Below are 23,860 nucleotides of genomic sequence, written 5' to 3'. Positions count from 1 at the left end.
GGCTCATTTGATTGGATAGAAGTTTTAGGACGATTCCTAAGGAACGTGCTCTATACACGCCGAATCTTTACAAAGGCGTGTACAAATATGGTGCAATTGACATGTTTGACAAATAAAGGGCTGGCATTGCCATACCGCGGTTCCAAATGTAAACGCACATGTATCATGGAGTGACAACAGCACGTCTTGCTACCGTTCGTCCGTTAGCTTGCATGGACCCGACGTTTGCATCAGCCCATCATAAAGTACGCCTAAGCTTAAGGCTTACTCAGTTACTGAAACTCCGCTTGAGTTGTTAATCCACTGTAGAAAGGGTACATACATGCTTAATTATCGGTCTGGGAAAAGCTTTATATTTCCCATTGTGTCACCTAATTTGCTTCCGCACCTGTATGTATAGTGGGGTTCAAGTAGTTTTAGTAATAAATACACGACGCAAATGTAAGGTTACAGAAATAAATCAATAGGTCTCGAGATAGAAGCGAGTCTTTATTCCAGCATCATGATTCTACATCAGATTCTACATTCAAAATGATTTTATATTGGCTGTCTATCACGGGTGACCAACCTGATCCTGTTACCATGAGTTTAAAGTTGCGTTGTTGATACTCAGACTCTATGTACAAATTGGGTGTTGCTATGTTGCTGATGTTGTGTTGTTATGCATCAGTGAGTTTGAAAATAAACCAACGATGCCGGCATGATAAACTGATGAGACAGGAAAAACAATTGATCATAATACTTTTTGTTACATTGATGTTGCATATGTTCTGCTCTGATAGTTCTCGCTATCTAACTTTGATATTTAACATTGTGCATGTGTCTCGTCTTTATATAACAATCAGCCAAGCCCCTTACAGTGCGCTAGATGATAGCAGTTATCGCGTCATGCATGGAAAAACGTGCCAAAGGCATAGGAACTTGAAATCCACACTCTTTTGTGCTCTCCTAACAAGCGACTAAAGCGTTCAAATTCACACAAACTCAAGTTCACGAGGGGGCTCTGGGCTAGAGTGGCTCCACAACAGCGGTGCTGGAAGATGAGAGGAACGTCACCGCATCGCTGGTTTACCTGGAGCATGACGTCACTGCGGGTTCCTCGGCTTGTTGGGAGGCGCCGGATCAGGCTTAGCAGGGGCTGGCCCACCCTGTACCATAAAGGAATAAGTAATTTCTATTGACTACAATGTTATCACCGTGGTAACAATAGAAAAGACACATGACATGCATAGTCATAGGCATGGATGTGAACCTGGCATGAGAAATCGTGATACTTGAAAAAGTGTCCCTCCAATTAATGCCATATTCACAAAAGACTTGTCGAAAGGAAACTAGATGAACCACCTCAACTACCCATGATTGAGCTATGGCGTTTCAAAGCTATAGATGCAAAATCAAGAAACAAAAACTACGTCTCCTTTTGCAATATTTATACCATGTAAGGACGCAATATCCTTATGATTCTATCGTTTAACATGATCAAACGCCAGGTCTTTACCTGGCCTTGGCCCTGGCCCGGTGTTCCCGGTGAGCCCCCGGTGTTTGTGGTCGGCTTTGGTTCGGACATGGTGTCTGGTTTTCTGTAAATTAGTAGACAAATAGTAAATATCTCTCGCACGTATGGTGGGAATTCCAAAATGCAAGTCAGTCTTTAGTTTAATCACAAAGCTACTTAGCGTTGAGTATAACAATATGATGGTACATCAAAAAGGTATTCAGTCTCACTTGGAAAAACACATGTTACGATGCCTTGTAGGATTTACAACAGAAACTCATTTATTTGTTGTCATTTGTTTGCGTTTTGAACATCAATTATTGAGAGAGACAGAATTAAGACATGGACAAGAGCTGTTGTCAAAGCTTGATGTCATCTTAGGTACTTTCAAACCAGCAACATTTGAATAACACCAAGTGTGTTGATTTCCATGCTTTGTTGGATTTCTATAACAGAGAGAGCAGCGAAAATGACTTCACTCTTACCCAAATATGCTCCCCATCAGCTAATATTTAGGAGGGTATCACCTGTAAAGGTATAATAAACGTTTTTTTGTTTTGTTCATGTGGATAGTTATCTAAGGATTTACAGTATATCGTTATGGCTCAAAATAGGAGATTCTGGATGAGGCCGGGGACTTACGGGTATACGTAAGACATGTAAGAAGAAGACGCAGAAGCAAAGTTTTGAAAAAAAAATGCATTCTAGCTTAGGTTTTCCTCCCTCGGCAGCTCAGGTTATATTGGAAGTTTCCCACAGAATTCCAAACTCATGGTCACACACAGTCAAGACCGATCATGTGGCTAAAAATATTCAGATAAAATGTTGTTTACGAGCTCAGATGGCGTTGACTCTGGTGATGACATTTGAACGTAGTCTCGCTTTGCAACTCGAGATGACTTATATGTACCGTAGGGTCTTAACAATCAGTTAGAAATGTACATAAAGATTCATAGCACGCATGCGCATATAGACCACACATGCGTAGTAGTCTACGCACTCGGAAGGTTACCAATGAGAAATGGGATTTCCCGTCGCCTGCTGTCAATCATTGCCTCAAAGGAAGGCGTAACCTTACACCTTAGCAACAACAAAGATTCCCCCGATAAACAAATAAAGAGCTGGAACAAACTGGGTACAAAAATAACGATAAACCTGGCACCAAAATCTAATATTTCTACGAAATATTTCTTAGAACGACAAAACAGAGTATTCATTTGTATTTTCCTTTGAATAATTGAAAGGATATTCCCATGCCCACTAAAATAGGAACTGCAACTTGAACCCAAGTGGGGGTTCCCATTTGCGCAATGTCATGGCGTTAGACGATACATGGGATATTCACGGTCACTTTTCTGTTAAAGCATTTTTTTTTTCGTTTGACTAGAAATTCGTGTATAACAAAAAGAGCCACTGTTACCGGTACCAATGCTATGATACAAACTGATGATCGTAGTTAAAGATGACTATAAGAAATCAGGATAGTAATGGCACATAAGATTCCAGTCAGGCATACATTGTACTTGTACTGCGCACTTACAGTTCCCCGTGAGTAATGGGAATCCCCATTACGTCACCTAGTACCCATTGCGTTATAGCCCTAGCAACAAGTATACTCAACAAAACAAACAAAAATTATCTGAAATTAAAGACTTTATCGACAATATAACCTGATAAATCAAAATGAAATACGATCGCTTCAATGTGGAATAGAATAATCCGTGGTTATTTCAACACTTTTCCGCACGAAAGACATTGGGAAGAGACATCCAAGTTCTCTATCATTGGAGCGGAAAGGAGGAACTACAAGTTTCGCTCATACTATGTCTAGTTTTAGCGAAACTTGCCACAATATATTCTGTAGCATAAACGGTGCCTCACTAGCCCAAGTTTGCATGAACTGATGGAAATGATAATTTCTTACCGGAAACCACATTCTTAAGCGTTCGCAAGCAAGTTGTTGCACTAGACTAGCACTAGCATAGATTTATGACTGGGTTTGTTCTAGTAAAATATAAACGAAGAGATGTACACATTCCAGTAAGCAATTAGTAAATGTACACTATTTCTTTTTTCAAAGTTGGGACGGTAGAACCTTTTATTTCCCTCAATGTTAGGAGCTAGCGACCGTGAGAAATCTCTCTTTAAGAGTTCAACTGGCCATGTTGTAATATCAAAACGTTTCCGCACCGACCATACTTTTTGGCATTAAGATTGTCCCAGCGAGTTTTATGATAGCATTTCGGCCATTTATCGCCATTGCCATTTAACGTTACATAAAAGTTAAAAAAACATCATCTGAAACTACAAACAGTAGGGACGGTCTTGCGATTAAAAGAAGATACAAAATGTTATGGCGACACAAGAAACTTGTGACAAGATTTAAGTGACAAAGAAATATGGCTTACCTGACGTTCGTTCACGGACGCAAACCTTTTTTTCAAGATCAACTGCGTAGCAGAACTAGTGTCGTTATCTGGCAAACTTCTCCCTCATATATCAGTTTAAGCATTGGGAGGATCGATGATTGGCTGAAATATGCACGTGGTTGAAGATAAGACAAGCTGATTGGTTGTGAAATCGTTCAACGTAACACGATCACGTCTAAGTTCAGACCTACCCGGCTACTTGCTGGTTTTTCCCTCATGCGCAATAAGTTTAAAGATGTAAGGGGAATTACCTTATTGCAAGTCGCCGAGCTAGGTGAAGTTTGGTAAGCTGACGCCTGGAAACGTCAAAGAGGTTCAAATTCGGATATTCATATTCGGATATTCATAACTCCATTGATAAGAACTATTCCGCCAGTGCAGGACATACCCCCTCCACAGCGTGCCCGTTACCCAACCCCTCAAGACTCGTGGTACCCGTATGATATGAAATGAATCAATGAGAAAAACAAGCCTGTCTCACTACATGTGGAACTGCCCATGCGCCCTTTGCATCAATATGGTGTGAACAGAGGTTAAGTGCATGACGTATGTACGTTCTTTTCATGATCAGCACCATTGCACGCAAGGTGCCATTTGAAAGGGCAGATAGGGAAACTTTCTGACTCGTAATCACTACATGTAGCTAGCCGTGTCATGTGACGTCACCTTTATGATCGTTGCCGTTATATAAACCCGACACAATAGCATTACGTACGACCTATTCATTGTCGGGTATTTCCGAAGGCTCCGCAATTTTGCTGATTGGTTGGGAAAATCCACATAGAAACCATACCACCTCATCCAAACTATGTCGTGTCTTAATGTAACAAATTGAGGTACGAAGGTTACATGTTACAGTCACTTTTATGTTCGTCGTCGTTTTGTATATGTTCGCTAATCATAATGCACTGTAGCGACAAGGGAGCAACCATATACATGTACTAAGTATACATGTTAGTAATAGGACACACATTTTCGCCTGCGCGCATTAGTTTTGTGGTCTTCAGAGGACGTCATCCATAAAATGAATATGGTGTGGCCTAATATAAGGTTTTAGAAATAAATCAATGGGTCAAGATAGTCAGTGTCTTTATTCCAGCATCATGCTGATCTTACCGAGCTCGTGGCCAGCTGTCAAGTGTGACCAACAAGATTGACATATGTAGACTTTGCTCTGATAGTTCTCGCTATGGTGTTTTGACAACATCCACAAAATCATGGTCACATGGAATGCCTTGTCTTTACATTGATCAGCCAGGCCACTAACATTGACACCACTTTTCAGACCTAGGAAAAATTGCATGTTGTGTTTCCGGTTACGGTCCTGAGAACATTCGGGTCAGTAGGTAAGTATTCTATTGTTTCTTTTTTTAGATTTCGGCCGAAGTGATCAAAGAAATACATTTTAGCAATATAAAACTGAATGCATCGGACATTGGCATTTTCAACATCATCTTGTGATTATCAGATACACCTTACACAAGCACGAGTATATTGATAAACTGAACAAAGAAGCATCATGTTTACTACACAAGCTTACATTAACAGTTCAAAGCTCTAATCAGCTGTTAACAGAGTATGAAGTACAGGAAGTCTGTTTTTGAATTTCATCACTGAGATAGAACCTTTTAAGTCCCTTGCATGCCCACCCCTTGCCAGCGACTGACTGAAAGGCTAGGGTCTGAAGGTTTTTGCTGGGGTCGGTCGGGTAATTATAACCGGAATAACAACATTTTTTCCTAGGCTTTTAACGAAATGCATGCATGATATTCGCGGAGATGGATAGACACATTCTATGATACAATCGTGGGTGTAGCAACAGGGAATTTACGCTTTTATGTGCTCTCCTAAGTGATTATATGTTGCAAAAGCTACTAAGCTCAGTTCTAACTCTTGAGTGTAGATGCTCCAGGAGACCATCGCTCTCAGTGCTGCAAGATTAAAAGAATACCACGGCACTATGGTTGGAGCTGCAGCATTACTGCTGGTTCCGGCCGCTGGGCGGAGTCGGATCCGGAGGCGGAGGACTGGGATCCTGTGGAAGGAGGGAACAATTCAGCTTCAGGCAAAATGTTTTTGAAAGTCACGTGGTGGAAAAGATTTTCTTATGCGGCTTTTGACAATGAAAAGAAACTATGAAATGACAAGTGAACTAAAATATTAATGGTAAAATACTAAACGTCAAGGGTCTCATACCTTCGCCAAAGAATGATAATCACATTCGCAAGGAGGTCATGTTTTCGGATTTGCTATGGTGGACTGGCTATGTGAATAGCATAATCGAGAAGCTGTTGATGGAGATGTTTCTCGTGGTTATTGGGTAGTTCTGCAGTTCCAAAGAAACTGGGGGCCCAAACCTGCGCCACGCACTTTCTGCCCAAGTGCTATCCACCACTCACAAGTCACGACCATTGCCTGTTCAGAACTCGTGATATCTAAACTATAAAATGTTTAGCTGCATGGCCTTAGAAAACCGCTAGGAGGCTACTTAACCTTTGTTTTGCCTACCCACATATCAAATATCCTCTCCACAAACAGGCAAACAGAAACACAAACAAACGGCACCGAAAACATAACCTTCTTGGTGAAGGAAATAAATCAATTTTGAAAAGCTGACTGTACCTTGCCCTTGTCGTTGTTCTTGTCCTTGTCTTTGTCTTTCTCGTCAGGGTTAGGCATGGCGACTGGCGCTTTCTGTGAAAAATAAACAATATCTGATAAAGATGATGTATATTTGCATCGCGCATTTCAAAGTTCCCAGGTGACCATCCACGGGATTTACCACCGCCTAATTCTCATTTATTGACCATAACGCAACACCGCAAAATCAAGTGCTCGGCTTGAGTTCCACATTAGCTGCTTAGCGACAGAAACGACCCCAAACAAGAGTTCCACGACCTCATATCTCCATGAACAATTCTATTCATGCAAATGACTTACACATTTGCATAACATATGCTTGGTCATAAACACCTTTATCTAACTTACACATGTTGCAATATTGACAGTCCTATAATTTTCCAATTAGATGAATTCTGGTGTTTTAGCATTAATTATGCAAATTAGGAATTTATTTGCATAATTGGTATCTGTTGATGCTCCACTTTCCATAAACTACATATGTTACATGTATTTGAGTCTGATAATGAAAAACACTTCAAATATAGATTTTCCTCATTAGCTATCCAAATTAATTCACAATTAGCATAACTTGCACTACATTATGTATATCTCTGTCTAAGCTACCTGCATACTAAATATCATATTGACAGTCCTATAATTTTCCAATTAGATGAGATATGGTGTTTTGCATTAATTATGCAAATTAGGAATTTATTTGCATAATTGGTATCTGTTGATGATCCACTTTCCATAAACTACATACGTTACATGTATTTGAGTCTGATAATGGAAAACCCTGCAAATATAGATTTTCCTCATTAGCTATGCAAATTAAGTAGCATAATTTTGCACTTCATTGTTTATATCTCTATCTAAGCTACCTGCATACCAAATATCATGGAAATCCGTTGTTCCTTTGCTCAGTTATTCTCCTTAGAAAATTTTCACAAAAACGCCCCTGCAGCTGCTAGGGGGCCCAAACCTACACCACGTCTTTATTACATCACAAGCTATCTGCCACCCAAAAATCAAGACCACAGCACGTCCAGGTCAAAAGATACAAAAATTGAAGTTCTGCTGCAGTACCAAGGTCATATACCAGGGGGCCCAAAATTGACCTTGAACTTCGGCTTCACAACACCTGCCTACACACCAAATATCATCGTAATCCATCCAAAGGTTCTTGAGTTATGCTGACTACAGTAGTGCGGAAACACAAACAGACAGACAGACAGACAAACACACACAGACAGACACACCCAAAACTATATCTCCATTTTTCATGGAGATAATAAACAAACAAAACTAGATGTAATCACTTGCTGACGACAATCAGGCTTACTTCAGCAACACAGAAAATAGTTCTGTTGCAGTATACTAGGGGGAAACTGAGTACGTATTTCTATAGTTCTCGGACAGAAAGCCTTTCAAAGAAGGGATATTCCCATGTTTAAATAACGTTGCAGGTGCAGAAAAGAGGAACTGTAAGTTACCCTCAAGTGGGGCTTTCCATTCGGACACCGATAAGTTTGTCACGGGTAGCATATAACAACTTCTGAGCTAAACAACTTATTGCAATACTTCGAAGCTGCAAGGGCTCGAAACTGAATCCATAAACGTTCCGTCCTCTGAAAATTAATGCTACTTGATTAATCAGTCAAGTGGTTGCAACGGGAAGTCTTAAAGATTGTGGCGTCAAGACTTTTGTACTGGGTATTTTAGTGTTAAATCTCACCATTAGTACTCAGTGACGTAGCTACTCAGGAGTGAGAAAGAACAACCCAAAATATCATTCAGCAATGTCTGGTCAGGACAACTCGAAAAAGAGACAATATTTGAAAATTGTAGTCATAAATAGAAGCCATGATTGTGACTATGCATAAAATTCCAGTCACCACTGCATGCCCAGACCTGTGCATTGCACATTTTCAATGTTCCCAGTGACCCAAAGCATCGCAAAGTTACACCCTAGCAACAGGTAAGGAAAAGAAAACAAACAAAAACTAACTGATTTGTCGACAAAGTTCGTGATATCTAGGTAGGATACCGTCACTTCGCCTGGAATAGAAAACGAACAGTCATGCATTTCAACACTCAACCGACAAAAATCCCCTCATGGGAAGGGATATTCCGTTTTCTTCACAAACTTTGTGGTTGCAAAAAGGTGGGCGCCAAAAAGAGGAACTCCAAGTTACACCCAGGCGGGATTTTCCACTCGCACACGGTTTATTTCTAAAAACGGCGCAACTCAACCCCTTAACAAAACGAGGCACTGCTAACAGTATTTCAATCCAGCAAGGAAACTGGATTTGGAGGGAAATTTATTCTTGTACTAGAAATCGCACTTTTAAGCTTTCATGCGAAAGACATTAATGCTTGCGGCATGGCCAATGGTTTATTTAACATACGAAAAAGTGGCAAAAAGCAAAATTCTTCTCTTGATTGGGAACCACGACTAGAGCCCATGGAAATGGTAACTAGTCTATCCCGACCTCCACGCGCCAACACATATTTCCGTATGTGACGCACTTGCAATTGGTGTTGCTATTCAACAGGGCGTTGCCGCTGTTTCTGGTTAAGTTTTAAACACTTTCTTCTCATCAAATCAAGTAAAAATCCGTCAACAACCGTACATTTTCAAATATACCAGATAACTTTACTTTGAAATGAACAAATTTTTAAAAACATTTCCTGGTAGAGACGTGTACGTAACGTTAGCAAACAAGTGATGTTAATTGTTCGCCATTTTGATTTACCGAAAGCTGCAAAAAAGTATTGTTCCCTTCAATTTTCGGGTCGTAGAGACGAAAATGTGTCGCTATAACTATTCAATTTGTTATCATGTTGCAACAGAAAGTCTTACTTTTTGACACCTGGATTTTTCCGACAATTCTAACGATAAGATTTGAGTATTTCGGGTACTGCGTCATAGATCACTTCAGTGCTACATGAACTAAGCGGCCTTGCTTTTGCCGCTAAAAGGTTAAGAAAAATTGTCTAAGTCTTGAGACGTATTAAAGGCAGATTTGTAAGTTACAACAACGCAAGAAATTAGACATTTAAGCCTCACCTGACGTTTGTTCACCGAAGAATTTCTGCTGTTGAAAGATTAACTGGTTGCACAGTGCTAGCTCGGACAACAGATGTTGTTACCTGGCAAAGTCTCCTTATATACACATTATGTATAAATCGCTGATTGGTCCACGATTTACACGTGACTAAGATCGACCAGCCAAGTTAATTGGTTGATATAAGATCGCCTGATATCAAAGCAACGTTCAAGTTCAGACTTGCCTGGTACAACCTGGTTTTTCCCTTGTGTGCATTACATTTATAGATAGAATGGGAAATTACCACATTGCAAGTCGCTTGAATGAAGTTTCGAATAGAAGTCATGGTAAACGATACCTAGTTCCATTTATAAATCATGCAACAGGTTGTGATGACGTCACAGCATGGATACCATCATGGTACCAACGCTGAGAAAGGCGCTATGATTCATGGGAACGATCGGGCGTCCCGCGCGTCCGTCTGAGACAGACACTTTACCGTTGTACTCAGTCCCAAAACACCATGAGGGAAATAGAAATGACAGCTGAAACATATGTATGGCAGAAAGTATTCTGTACAGAATATCTACATCCTCCACATCATGACGGTGTTTGTGTGTGGCTGGCGGGAAAAATCGAAGTGGGACTAGTCACTGTGAAATATGAGGAGAACGTAGAAAACAAGAGCTCGAAGACCTTACATATCCATGAAATATTTCTCCATGAGTTTTTCGTATGCCTCGTTTAATTGTAGTTCATAAATTGTTTTAAAAAGATTTGATTAATATTACACGTGTCCATTGATTCCTTCGATCATGTCACTGCACGGTGAACGTGACTAGCACATGGACAATATGTATTAGGCCACTCTGATTTGATTATGTGGATGACATCCTCAAAATTGATGCAAGCGTGCGAACACAAAGCTGGGCAAAAGAAAGTCGCATCTATTACGAACTCTAGGTGGAAGGCGTTAGAAATAACTGAAATGATAGAACATGGTATACCAAACAATACATTCTTTTTTTTTGCTCTTTCACATTTTCTTGGAAGACTTTGAAAAATTTCGCTCAAGGCTAGAAATACATTATGTGCAAGGACGTTTACGACAATATCAGTACGTTTTACGATAGGAAAAGAGGCATTGTATGACATTAGAATCAATTTTTCGATATTTTTGCAATTAACGTTATATAATTGCTCATCTTGCAGGTTCTTTGTACTATTAACAGTATGGTCGCAAGCACAGTGGGTCGCACGGTTGCTTTTTGAAGCAGACGAACCTTCATCGGATGCGCGCGCGGATGTGATGCGTATAATCGAGTCAGTGTGGCCTAAACTGAAAGACAAACAGACAGACCAGAAACGATACCTCCCTCTCAATTAGTAGCCTCTACCGATGACCCCTTACCTGAACGTTCGTTCCGGCATGCCTGGTTAACGACTAGTTCTTTTATCCGTATGAACTCTACTTCCCAAAATCTACCTTTGCGGTGAACTCATGTTCCCAATACCTGCCTCTATATTGACAGTGAAATAACTAGGGACACACACCAACACAAACATACAAACACACCAAATGAAAAGAAAGGAATCTAATAATCCTTCTTTACATCAAGAAGTCCTTCACATCTTCATCAAGTCAGTACATAGTACATACCAGCTGCATTATAAGCATTACGCTGTATGAAAGAAGTAACAGGATCATGTATGATATTTATGGTCGGGTATTTCCGAAGGTCCCGCAAGTTACTGATTGGTTAGAAAAATTCGTATAGAAACTAGGCCGCCTCATCCAAACAACGTCGTGTGCAAGTGCAACAAATTGAGTTCGAAGGTCATGTTACATTCGCCGGTTATGCTTGTCGTCGTTTTGCATGTAGTCACTAACCATAAAGCACACTTGCGGTAACCAGGTACCAACCATATGTACATGTAAGTAATAGGGCACGCAATAAATACATCATGGGATGTTGCTTCATCGCTCAAACAAGCTTTAATGTGTTCAACGCCATTAGCAAATCACACCAAGAAATACACAAACATGCAGGTTTCTGCAAGCAGAGGAGTTTCGCTTGTTAGCTAGAGTGGAAATATGCAATTTTCTGGAGTAGGCATAAGATATATATCCTTTGTCTTAATATGCAAGTCATAAAGTCAATTCCAAGTCCATATTTGTAATAAGTTCCAACTATTTTAGATAAAAGAATGTTTCCGTCAAAATAGCTCTAAAGTGTTCGAACAATTAAAAATGAAAGTTTGAACCTGTTTGAAAATATTTATATATTTTGAAAGTAACTGCACACACATGTATTTATCTAGAACAAGTTCCAACTTTTAAGTGTGATTGTTCCACCGTTGGGACATGTTGGAACAATTTGCAACATTTTTCAAATGGCTGATTTGGGTTATTACCCCCCATAAAAGTAGGTTTCACCATGTTTTTAGAATGCTGGAATATGTTGGAGCAAATGGTGAATCTATGGTGCAACATAGAAACTAATGAAAATAACATTTTAATGTTATAAACTTTTCTAACATGTTGGAACACGGTAGAAAATATTTAGAACATCATTTAATGTTAGAATTTTTTTTTACAGTTACTTATCTCCGTCAGATTGTTACAAATTAAGGTTTTGAAAATGTTAGAACAAAGGGCTACAAACAAACACCCACACGGTAATGTGGAATTGACTCCTTCTGAAAAAAAACACGATAGATCTGATTTACATTCTTAACTTTCGACGTAAAGATTTGTCTGTTTAAAAGAATATATGCTACTTCAGATTATGAATCTGTATATATCATCTTTGCTTCAAATGAACATTGACAAGAATGAACGGTGTGCTGTAATTCAGCAATAGTGCGGAGCAAAGCCAGCAGGGGGCGTCGTGAAGAAGTTTCCACCGTGCCCGTCACTTCTTCTTGGGTTCCTGGTAGAGCTCGTTGTTCGGGTTCTTCTGATTGCTGTGGTTGTCGAGGTCAGGCTTGTCCCCAGTTCCGCCATAGCCCTACAAAATATAAGTTCAAAATTTGGGTACAAGCGGCTAAAAGTAGGATCTGGATCACGTTTGTTGATTGTGTTTTGCAAAATGGTAAACCTGGCGACCATTCAGAAAACTGCCATACAGGTTACTAGTATCCTCAATCAACTCGGATACAAAGGTGACCGCCACCAAAGGTACAACAAACAAATTCAAAGTACCCCCAATTCTTCTCCTGGAGTATATAGAACAATCACGCGATGAACTATTTCCCAATCAATTTACGTGCAGCAGTTTCCATTCTGTCGTTGACTTAGTAGACCGTGACAACCCTACGAGTTGTTGATTGCTTACCTTCTCGTGCCCCTGGTAGTTAGGGTTGTTGGGGTTGTCTTGGTTGGACTTGTTGTCCAAGCTAGCCTTTGCCTCGCGGTCGGACATCTTAGACTGTGCTGGGTCTGATCATGAAATATACGTTTTGTTACTCTCTTAGAAATTAGTCGGAAACTAGTCCAAATGCATAAGATATGGTGTACAGTCTGAGTCTCAATTTCATGTCACACCAGTAAAGACTTGAATAAATCTGACTAAATCTGGAACATAATTTTGCAAACATAGGAAAGAACTAAACGTTACGTACCTCTTTTGTCGTTTTCACAAAGTTGGGAGGACTTTCTCTGGCAAGATTTCAGAGTAAGTGTGGGGATTTACGGTGACAGCGTGTTATATATACTGTACCTGACACAGTAGCATTACGTAGGGCCTATTCATAGACTGGTATTTCCAAAGGTTTCACAACAACAACTGTTGCTGATTGGCTGGAAGTTTCGCATAGAAATCAAGCCACCTCATCGAAACTATGTTGTGTGCCAAAAAGTTGTTTATGTACGCCGATGTAACAAGGTACGAGAATCATGTTACTGAGTCACTATTTTGTGTGCAAACTGTCGATTCAATTTTGTAAAACTATATCATTTCAACAAGGGTGTAATATTTCATGCTTTGCTGTGCATTTTGCCTACGGAGACAAATCAATGTTTCTCGACCATACGTATGGCATATAGATTTTTCCAAACGAGTTCCATAGAGCATTTGGGTACTTTTCCATTAACACGTAAAGGGCAGGTGAAGAAAGTCCCAGACTGGTGGTAACTCACTAGCTAGCCGCCTTGTGTGGCATGAAAGTCACGCCACCTTTTATGTTCGTTGTTGTTTATATACCCCACACGGTAGCCTACTCATTGTCGGGTATTTCCGAAGGCTCGCAAGTTGCTGATTGGTTAGAAAAATTTGCTTAGACACCAGGCCATCTCATCGAAACGACGTCGTGTTCAAGTTCAACAAAGTTTGTGGTAGTTTTGTATATGTGTGCTAATTATGATACACACTAGCGGTAAACAGGGAGCAGCCATATTTACATGTAAGTAATAAGACACACAATAAATACATCATGGGATGTTGTTTCATTGATCAAGCAAGCTTTTGTATATTCAAGACTATTAGGAAATAAACACCAAGAAGCACCAAAATATGCAGTTTTCTGCAAGCAGGCGAGTTAGGTAGGGTTCAAATGTGCAATTCTCTGGAACATACACCAGATGTAGGTCCTTAAGTCTTGGTATCCAGGTCATATAATCTTTGTAAAAAGTGATAGATGTTGCTTTACATTCGTATTTTTGTTGTTATATTCAATTCGGAATTTACTCCTTAGTAGGATGCATCGCATGCACTCTCAAGATATAGGCCTCTGCAATCTATAGTTATATAATACTATTAAAGTCTCGGGGCGGGGGGAATACAAAAGTACAACGTGTTACGCTCAAGTAGGCATGATTTAAGTCAATAGCATCTATAACATGGGCATGGAGATTTCTGTAATCAGATGATAACCGGTTTACATGTAACGTTATGTTGCATGCAGGGTGCCAACTTTTTGCTTGAACTTACAGTAGGCACTTAAAACAATGTATTAGTGTTTGCGACCTGAAATTTTGCCTAAAACAATCTATGCTACTTTAGATTATGAATCGATACATCTACATTTTCTTCATATGAACGCTATGCAACGCTATATGGAAAGCCAGCAGGCGTCGTGAAGAGGTTCCCATCGTGCCCTTTACGGCTTCTTAGGCTGGAAACGCTCGTTGTTGGGGTTGAGCTGGTTGCCATGGTTATCTTTGTCAGCTTTGTCCCCAGTTCCGCTGTAGCCCTGCAAAATACAAGTTCAATTTTGGGTACAAGCGGCTAAAGTAGGAACAGGATCACGTTTGTTGATTGTAATTTGCAACGGTAAACTTGGCGACCATTCAGAAAACTGCTATGCACGTCTATCGACAAGGAAACAAAGTTGACCCCATGTTCCTATGCAATTCATGTCCTTCTGGCATGTCTGGAGCAGATAGAACAATCATGTGCTGAATTATTTCCTAATCCATTCACGCTATACACCATTTTACATTCTGAAGTTGACTTTGTAAACTAGCTGTGAATTGCCTACCTTCTCGTGCCCCTCGTACTTGGGGTTGTTGGGGTTGCACTGGTCGGACTTGTTGTCCATGTTCGCCTTGGGGTCCGACATATCGCTTTTCTCGGTCTGAAATGTAATGTTACCCTCTGTTACTCTCTTTGAAATTCGCCAGTGATTGAAACAAAGCTATGTGAGACTTAGAGGGTTGAGCTGCACCAGCAAGGAGCAAGCACTGAGAGTGAGAAGAGAGTGGCAAGCTGTGATGGGCCGCATCGGCGCCAGCTGAAATGATGCGAAAAAAATTGGCCAGAAAAATTCCACGTGCAAATGATACAGTAATGGCAAAACGTCGAAGGGAAGATTGCATTTTGTTACATGCATTCACGCCATATCCCCTACTGACCATAATTACTGGAGTCAAAGTCTAAATTCATGTCGCAGCTGTAAGAAACTTGCAACAGCCTAGTAAATCTTGAACCTAAACTTGCCACCATAGGAGAGAACTACGAACCTGTTTTAATTCTCGTCGGGCTTTAAACACGTTTTCGCAGAGTTGGCAAGACTTTCTCCAGCAAATGGTCGGAGTAAGTGGGTGGATTGACGTGCGGTGACGGTGTTTTATATACCGGACACGGCAGCATTACGTATAGCTTATTCATAGCCGGGTTTTCCCGAAGGTTTCACAACAACAACGCCTGTTGCTGATTGGTTGGATCTTTTGCACCGGTCACGGTGACATTACACCTTATCTATTCATAGTCGGGGTTTTCCGAAAGTTTCCCAACAACAATTTCACCAGTTGCTGATTGGTTGGAAATTTTCGCATAGAAACCAGGCTTTCACAACAACAATATTAATTGTTGCTGATTGGTTGGAAATTTCCGCATAGAAACCAGACCATCTCATCGAAACTATGCTGTGTGCCAAAAACTTGCCCGCCGATGTAACAAGAAACGGGGATCATGTTACACTCACCGTTTTGTGTGCAATGTATTGCCGGTTCAATTGCAAAACTATATCATTTCAATAGGGGTGTGATATTCCATGCATGCTTTGTTGTGTATTTTGCCTACGGAGACAAGTCAATGTTAACCAACACAGAGTGATTTATTACGTAATTGTGGTATTTCTTTCCAACTGCTTTGTGACACTGGAAATTTCTGAGGCTTTTTTTTCATGTCGATGACTCACCGAAACCTTGGGGCTTTTTCATTTTGTCTGCTCTGTTCTTCCAGAACATTCGCGTGCACATTGGAGTCTAACATTAAGTATTGATAGCTGAGTTGACTGTGGGCTTTTACCTTAAGGTAAAGGATGCATTAAAATGTGAAAGGAAATGTTGCATGGGGCCGTCTGTTGTGGCACTGGGAGGGGGGGGGGGGCGTTAACAATCATTAGCTACGACCAAGGAGTTTATGTATAACCTCCTTGCTACGACGCTACGTATCAGCAGAGAAGAGTGGGAGGTCATTTACCGTAATTGACCGTTTTATTACTTGGCCGTGGTTTGCAATTTCTGTACCGATGTACTTTTCATCCCTTTCAAACCACTCACATACCTCCTACATACTCACATACTTGACTTGACCCCCCTGATTTCGCTGTTTGCAAGGCAAAACTACAGGGGCCACAGTCACAATCATCATCATGATAATGTTACGTGCGTTTAACGGCCCGTCGTATCAAGGAGGTTTCTTGGTCGTACCGTGGTTTTACGACAACAGATTGGAGACATTCTAATATCAGTCGTGGATGTATCATACAAAATTCAGCTGTCGTTCTGGTTGCTGGTAGCTTAAAATCCTTCGACAAAAATCGCACGACGCATGTGACTCCGAAGCCTGGTGTGCATAGAAATCACCATAGCAAAAAAAGATGCAGCTTGGGTTTAACAAAAAAGGCATGCCTTAGGGGGTGTAGAATCTTCATCACACCCATTCTCCGACGATCTTGACCTGCAATCCCGTGAATATTTGGTCAACATTCCTTGTCACTGAGCTGAATCTGTGGTATAAGGGTATTTCCGGATGACGCGTCACAGGCTGATTTGGAACCCGGAAGAACAGACGGGTCAAAGGTAAAGACTGGAGAAGTTTTATAGCCCATAATTCCTTTCGGTGGAATTTCCTTCAAAATCGGCTGCTACCGTTAATACTTCTCACCATGCTGCTGCTTCCAGCAGCATATTGTTTGTACCTCCGAGATTCGTTCTATTGTCGGTATTTGCCGATTTCCCAAATTGTGCAAAGTAAGCCTCATTTGCATAATTAATGAGGAAAATCAATATTTGCTGTGTTTTCCATGATAAGACCTTAATACATATGACATATGTAGTTTATAGTAGCTGGAACATCTACGCATACCAATTGTGCAAATAAGGGCATAATTAATGGGAAAGTGCCATATTTCATTTGGTGAATGGTGGGAATTATATACTTCGTGACATGTGTAAGTTAATTGAATGTGTACATCACTATGTATAGATTATGTAAATGTGCAAGTCATTTACATAATCTATGAAGCTGGTATTCTGCCCAAAGAAAGGACTTTTACACATGTAATATATGTGATTTTGGTAGACAAGACCATCATTTAGAATAGATTATGCTAATCATAGACTTATTTGTATCATCAATGAGACAAGATAAAACAATAAACCTACAAAGGCTCAAAATATTTCCGAACTCTTGTTTCTTTCTTAAATGTGAACAGGAGAGAGGGCAATGTGCAGATGGCCGTGGTTCATGTTAGGTGCGTGGTGCAGGTCCTCACACAGGGTGGTAGGATCCTGTCTGTTCAGCACCAAGGACAATATCCAGTCATGCACTCAGCCACACACACTACCAATCACCACACGCACGCACGCGCGCGCACAAACACACACAGACACAGACACACACACACAGACACACACACACACACACACACACACACACACACACTCATTCACTCGCACACACACACACACAACACACACACACACACACATTCACTCGCACACACACACAACACAAAACACACACACACACACACTCGCTCGCTCGCTCTCACACACACACACACACACACAACACACACACACACAACACAAACACACACACAAACACACACACACAGACACAGACACACACAAACACACACAAACACACACACACACACGCTCATTCACTCGCACACACACACACACACACAGTGACACACACACACACACACACACACACACACACACACACACACACACAGTGACACACCACTCGCCGCATGCAGCTGCGTCATTTCCAACCTTGGCCGGAAGACGATGTAGACACAGTTGCCTATTCATAGGCTGATGAAGAATCAGCAGTTCTAAATATGCAATTCTTTGCGTCATCATGTTTACCGACTCAGATAATTAAGGCAAAAATAATCTTCACAAATAGTCAAATTAGAAGGGAAGGGCGATCTGTTTTGTTTGCTCCATTACGTTCTCCGCAAGATTTCTGAAGAGATCAAGAGGGAGAATGTTACAATGGATAAACATTGACAAGAACTTCTCAACGGGTAAAAACATGGCATGGTGACCCACAGGAAAGCTTTACCAAATACTTTTTACATGTGAAATAACTGCCTCATTGGAGAGTTGTAGCACCTGTTTCCATATCTGTATTTCTCACACTATTTTAAGAGTAAGAGGTTCCTTATCGCATTCACCCGCATTGGTTCCATAAACGTTTGCCATAGTGAATACTTCTCAAACACAATCTTAAAATCTTCATGACCATGTGGGGTTGCCTGTGAGATCATAAAACATGTACCAATTTGTAAAACTTACATTTCTTTCTCCTTCCTAATTTGTGTTTAACGTTATCAGTGAAAAAGTAAAAATTGTTAAAAAGTAACGAATTTGCAAACAAAGTTCTGTCCTGTGCGTATGTGTGAGGATGTGTGCGTGTAGGGTGTGAGTCCGGAACTAACTGCTCACCCAGCGCGGTATAAAGGTGCATGGGAACAGTTCAGGCGGCCCATACTTTAGGTAAACGTAACAAAGGTAAGATGATATTCGCACTCCTTCTCGCCGCGCTGCCGGCGCTGGCTCTCGCCGAAGTGGACAGTGGTTTCGTGTTCGAGTACCACCGCTACACCGCGCTCCGGAGCGTGCTGCTGGCCGTGACTCAGGACTGTCCGGACATCACCCGTCTGTACAGTATCGGGCAGAGCGTCCAGGGTCGGGAGCTGTGGGTCCTCGAGATCTCCGACAACCCCGGACAGCACGAGCTCGGTAAAGCCTTACATCCATTTATAACACTTTTCATGATAGATACTTCAACTTAACAGTTGCTGCCATAGGGAAGAGTTTTCAGTATATCCCCTTTTAGGCCACACAACAAGTCAATTTTATGGATGACATCCTCTAGAGATTCCAAATTTAATGCGCGTGGGGAACAAAAGGTGACAAAAAAAAAGATATTAAAAAGTATGTAAGAAAACTTGAAGCGATAAAACATGGTATCACAGCCAACAAGTCTTTTATTCTTGTATCCAATTAAACAGTGAGTAACACTGGTGTCAACATTAAAATCATGATAGATCCGGGTTTGTATGGCACATCAACAATAGAGAAAGGACGCCTACGTGTGCAATTAACTTTTTACGGTATCTAGAACGTTTTTGTGGTGCCTACAACTGACAGATGTTGACCATTGCCGTTATGTTGACCATTGCCGAAGGGTAAAAACAATTCTTGTTTTCTAAGATTTCGAAACCAGGTGAATATCAATGTCATCGATAAAATTTACTTTCTGTGGCCTTAGACGAAAGTTTGATTCTTAGCATATTGCAAAAGGAAAAACCAACAATTCTAGACGTTTCACCAAGCGCAGGTAGCAGGAAACATGATAGCTATGAATATACATGATTCAAACTTCAACATTGGAAAGACAAGTCTCAATTATTTTAAAGTAAGTTAAACCCCCAAAAAATGTATTATGTTGGTACACAAATATCATTCGGTGCGCGTCAACCTTTAGTGGGTGACCCTAACCATATCTGAACTTTGTTTGAAGCTGGCGGTGCGTGCTTGAGAAATTCAACAGGTGTTCATCTTGTAGCTATGGTAACCTCGCACGTAACGGAGAGATTAACAAAGGCGTGTTGATGTATTCTGCAACATCTGCTCTACAGTCATTGACATAGGCAAAATGGCCCTGATGCCAAGACAATTTATTTCAAAACAACGTTATGTTTTTGAACTTCTCCGTTGCGACTTAGAAACTGAACTTCAGAAAAGAATTTCTATAAATTTCTTCAATTGTTCACGGTAGCTAGCCTCCATAGCAGGCTCTCTGGGCCTTTTTTCGCCTATAATGCTTTTTTGCGTGTGTACAGCCAGCCTGTAACCATTAGGCCCGATAGTAGATTGTTATGGGCTGGCTGCACAAACGACACAGTACAAAAAGAAATCAATGCAAAAAGTGTATTCTAAGCGAAATAAAAGGCCCAAGGGAGCCTGCTATGGAGGCTACTTGAAGGCGTCATTTTGTTTCATAATGTACAAGTAATACAGATATATGAAAATTTAGGATTAACCGAAAAATACTATAGTTATTACAGACCAATCAATATGGACATTTCTGTGTGTTTTCTTTTTCTTATTCTTTTTCTCTTGGTTTCAATAGGCGAGCCTGAGTTCAAGTATGTCGGCAACATGCACGGTAACGAGGTTCGCGGCCGTGAGCTGATCCTGCTGCTGGCGCAGTACCTGTGTGGGGAGTACAAGGCCGGGAACAGCCGCATCGTCAGCCTGGTCCAGGACACCCGCATCCACCTCATGCCCACCATGAACCCTGATGGCTTTGAAGTCGCCGCCAACCAGGTGAGAGCACAATCATGTGCCCCAAGAGAAATCGTAGAAAAGGTTCCACTACTTAGTAAGGATGTGGTGCAGCTCAGATGACAATGCATTGTACTGCACTGTTCTGTTCTGTTCTGTTCTGTTCTGTTCTGTTCAACTACTAGTTTTCTTGTGGTTGGGGTATTACTTGCTTTGATATCAAGTTTGAGCCACGTGGGGTTGAGGACTGGTTTATTCCCCTCAGGGCCCTGATGGTAACGGCTGGACTACCGGTCGGAACAACATGCAGGGCATCGACCTGAACAGGAACTTCCCTCAGCTGAACAGCATCGCGTACAGCGGAGAGTCGTCCGGCACCAACCAGGACCACATCCCCATTCCGTCATCCTACTGGTCCGGCACTGTAAGACCTCTCCGCATATCTTGTTTCACGAGATAACTGTATAAACGAAGTTTTCAAAGTCAGGTTTAAAGCGTAATGTCAAACATTTCCGACACCACTTTGCGAAAAAATTGTTGTGAGCGACCTCTGTGAACCATAAACCGTCATATCAGAGATAGTGACGACGCTTTTTGGAGTGGTTTTGGACATTATCAGTTTGTGGTAACGTTAACATTATGTTCTCAGAATATACCTACACGATAAGTTATCGTGTAGGTAATATCCTTAGTCTCTTTGAATAAAATCCGTGCTTTCTTGAGTGAGATATTGGAGTTGTTGAATGACGCATTTGCGGGACAAGGTTCTATGTCTCACAACAAGCGACACATTGTATGAGGAACCGTATGAGTAGGAAAGTTGTTGTCTGTTTGCAGGTTGCCCCCGAGACCCAGGCGATCATCACGTGGTTGCAGTCTTACCCCTTCGTTCTGTCCGCAAACATGCACGACGGTGACCTGGTCGCAAACTACCCTTACGACACTGCCAAGTCCGGAGGATTCTGGTAAGTTGTCATTGTTCTATAAAGAAACAGGTGTACACTAGAGAGCATAACATCAGCGGTAATGAGGTCACGGTATCCAGGCTTTGGTAATTTCTTTTATTTCAGACCGCAAGAGCCCATAATAAACAAACATATTGTGAAATAACCAATAACTTTATAATACAATAACCCAACGTGTTGTGAGTATAGATACAGTATACCAACATTCAAGTAGAATCATGTAAACATTTTAGCTTTTTTCTCACGTCGTACCATCCGCCTAAACTTTCTGGTCAGTATCCAGCGTTATTTATTTCACATCAACACCACTTCTATACGAGTACCATGCAATGATCGATCATAACTGATACGTGTCTTCTCCCGCCACACCTACTTCAGGGGCAGTGGGTACGCCACTACCCCGGATGACGCTCTGTGGCGCGACTTGGCCACTACCTACGCGCAAGCGCACGGCACCATGGCTACCACAGGTGGTGGCTCATGTGGTTTCCACACCCAGGGCGGCATTACTAACGGTGCCGACTGGTACAGTCTGTCGGGAGGTAAGGACTTATGCTGATACGTTACGTTGTACTATACGCCATACTATAAAATTGTGTACCAGGTATGGGTCACTCATCACCATCAAAGTACTTTTGTAACTGAAAACTAGTACAAATTCATTCAATAATTGAAATAGGGTTAATGGTTTAGTATAGTAGTTAGTCGATCAGTCCAGTTATATATATCTTAGTAGATAACGTGTAGACTCGACTGACACGCTTGTGACGTCCACAGGAATGCAGGACTTCAACTACCTGCACACCAACTGTTACGAACTGACGTTGGAGCTGGGCTGCGACAAGTATCCGCGCGAGAGCGAGCTCCGCACGGAGTGGACCTACAATAAGGAGTCTCTCCTCGCCTACATGGAACAGGTAAAATTGTAGCGCATCTTCCGATGACGCAAAAAGCTACTTTTGACGGATATGTTCGTCGAAGAACACGGCAATACACACACGGCGCAAATACTGGGACCTGGACGCTTGTATGCCCTATTATACCTTTTTTTTTTAAATCACAAAGATTCAAAAACAAGCAAGCGAATCAGTGACAATAGCACATACAAGTGTAATGCAGTACAAGGTATGAACCTTACCTGCGGTCTCCATGTATCTCCATTGCTTAGGTCCACATTGGAATCAAGGGTGTGGTCACTGACACCAACGGAAACGCCGTTGCTGACGCAAAGATCATGGTGCAGGGTAACAACCATGGCGTCACTTCCGGTAAGTTCACTGTCATTGTAGTACACTGTCAGTGTACTACTCTTACCCCTTCCACCAGAGGTTGCGATCGCGCTGCGACCACTGAGAAACCAAACATTTGACCGATCGGCTCCATGAATTTCATAGATAAAGAACGAACTCTGTAATGTTCTGTGTGTTTTGTTGTCATTTAAATCGTACTTTTGCATCTTGCATCATATTCTACTTATCAAATGAAGGGTCATACAAATCGAATTTTGGTCGCTGTACCGCCGCTCAGCGATCGCCGTCAAATGGAATGACATGTCACATCTCACCTTGGATGGATGTGGTGGATGTATTAGTCAAGGTAAATGACAACAGCGAACGTTCTTAGCCTGCATGTGGTATCGTGTCTTCCCCCGCAGCTGCTGATGGTGACTACTGGCGCCTGCTGAGGCCGGGTACCTACAGCGTCAAAGCCACCAAGGGGCAGGCCACGCAGACCAAGTCCTGCACGGTGGGCACCGGGGCCGCCACCATCTGTGACTTCACACTTGACGCCGCCTCCACCTTGACCGGAGGGACTGGAACCGGTACCGGTACGGGAACCAGCACGGGCGGCAACAACGACCCCTTCTGGTGGCTGAACCAGGACTGGTAAACTCACGTCACCTGAACAAGTCTCGACATCACAATCTGAATTTGAATTGTCGCGTGGCTGTGCCACAAAATAAAATATCTACAAAGTACCCCAAAGTGTTGATTCCATCAATTGTGTGAAGTAAATAAGCAATTGTGTGACGAGCAGAA

General features: G+C 41.6%; 1 protein-coding gene and 2 long non-coding RNA genes across 4 annotated transcripts; 1 reads left to right on the top strand and 2 right to left on the bottom strand.

Annotated features, from left to right (window-relative positions):
• Positions 1-470: 470 nt before the first annotated feature.
• On the bottom strand, positions 471-9,738 carry LOC136430858 (uncharacterized). 2 transcript variants are annotated; one of them, XR_010754942.1, is made up of 6 exons: positions 9,617-9,738; positions 6,547-6,618; positions 3,904-5,959; positions 1,981-2,022; positions 1,499-1,580; positions 471-1,148 (listed from the first exon to the last, which is right to left on the bottom strand). It is a non-coding gene; the product is annotated as an uncharacterized lncRNA (long non-coding RNA). The 2 variants fall into 2 exon arrangements; XR_010754943.1 differs by lacking the exon at positions 1,981-2,022.
• Positions 9,739-11,573: 1,835 nt separating this feature from the next.
• LOC136430857 (uncharacterized) lies at positions 11,574-15,694 on the bottom strand. Its single transcript, XR_010754941.1, has 5 exons — positions 15,559-15,694; positions 15,078-15,173; positions 13,221-14,789; positions 12,935-13,038; positions 11,574-12,607 (listed from the first exon to the last, which is right to left on the bottom strand). It is a non-coding gene; the product is annotated as an uncharacterized lncRNA (long non-coding RNA).
• Positions 15,695-18,969: 3,275 nt separating this feature from the next.
• Positions 18,970-23,799, top strand: LOC136430855 (carboxypeptidase N catalytic chain-like). Its single transcript, XM_066421902.1, has 8 exons — positions 18,970-19,305; positions 20,702-20,898; positions 21,122-21,280; positions 21,694-21,821; positions 22,200-22,363; positions 22,599-22,738; positions 22,990-23,089; positions 23,476-23,799. Exons 1-8 carry the CDS (start codon positions 19,029-19,031, stop codon positions 23,709-23,711), a joined length of 1,401 nt encoding a protein of 466 aa, XP_066277999.1. The 5' UTR covers positions 18,970-19,028; the 3' UTR covers positions 23,712-23,799.
• The last annotated feature ends 61 nt before the right edge of the window (positions 23,800-23,860 follow it).

The sequence above is a fragment of the Branchiostoma lanceolatum genome, chromosome 3 (assembly GCF_035083965.1).
Source record: "Branchiostoma lanceolatum isolate klBraLanc5 chromosome 3, klBraLanc5.hap2, whole genome shotgun sequence".
NCBI classification, from domain to species: Eukaryota; Metazoa; Chordata; class Leptocardii; order Amphioxiformes; family Branchiostomatidae; genus Branchiostoma; species Branchiostoma lanceolatum.
This window is presented reverse-complemented; position numbering and strand designations above follow the sequence as displayed.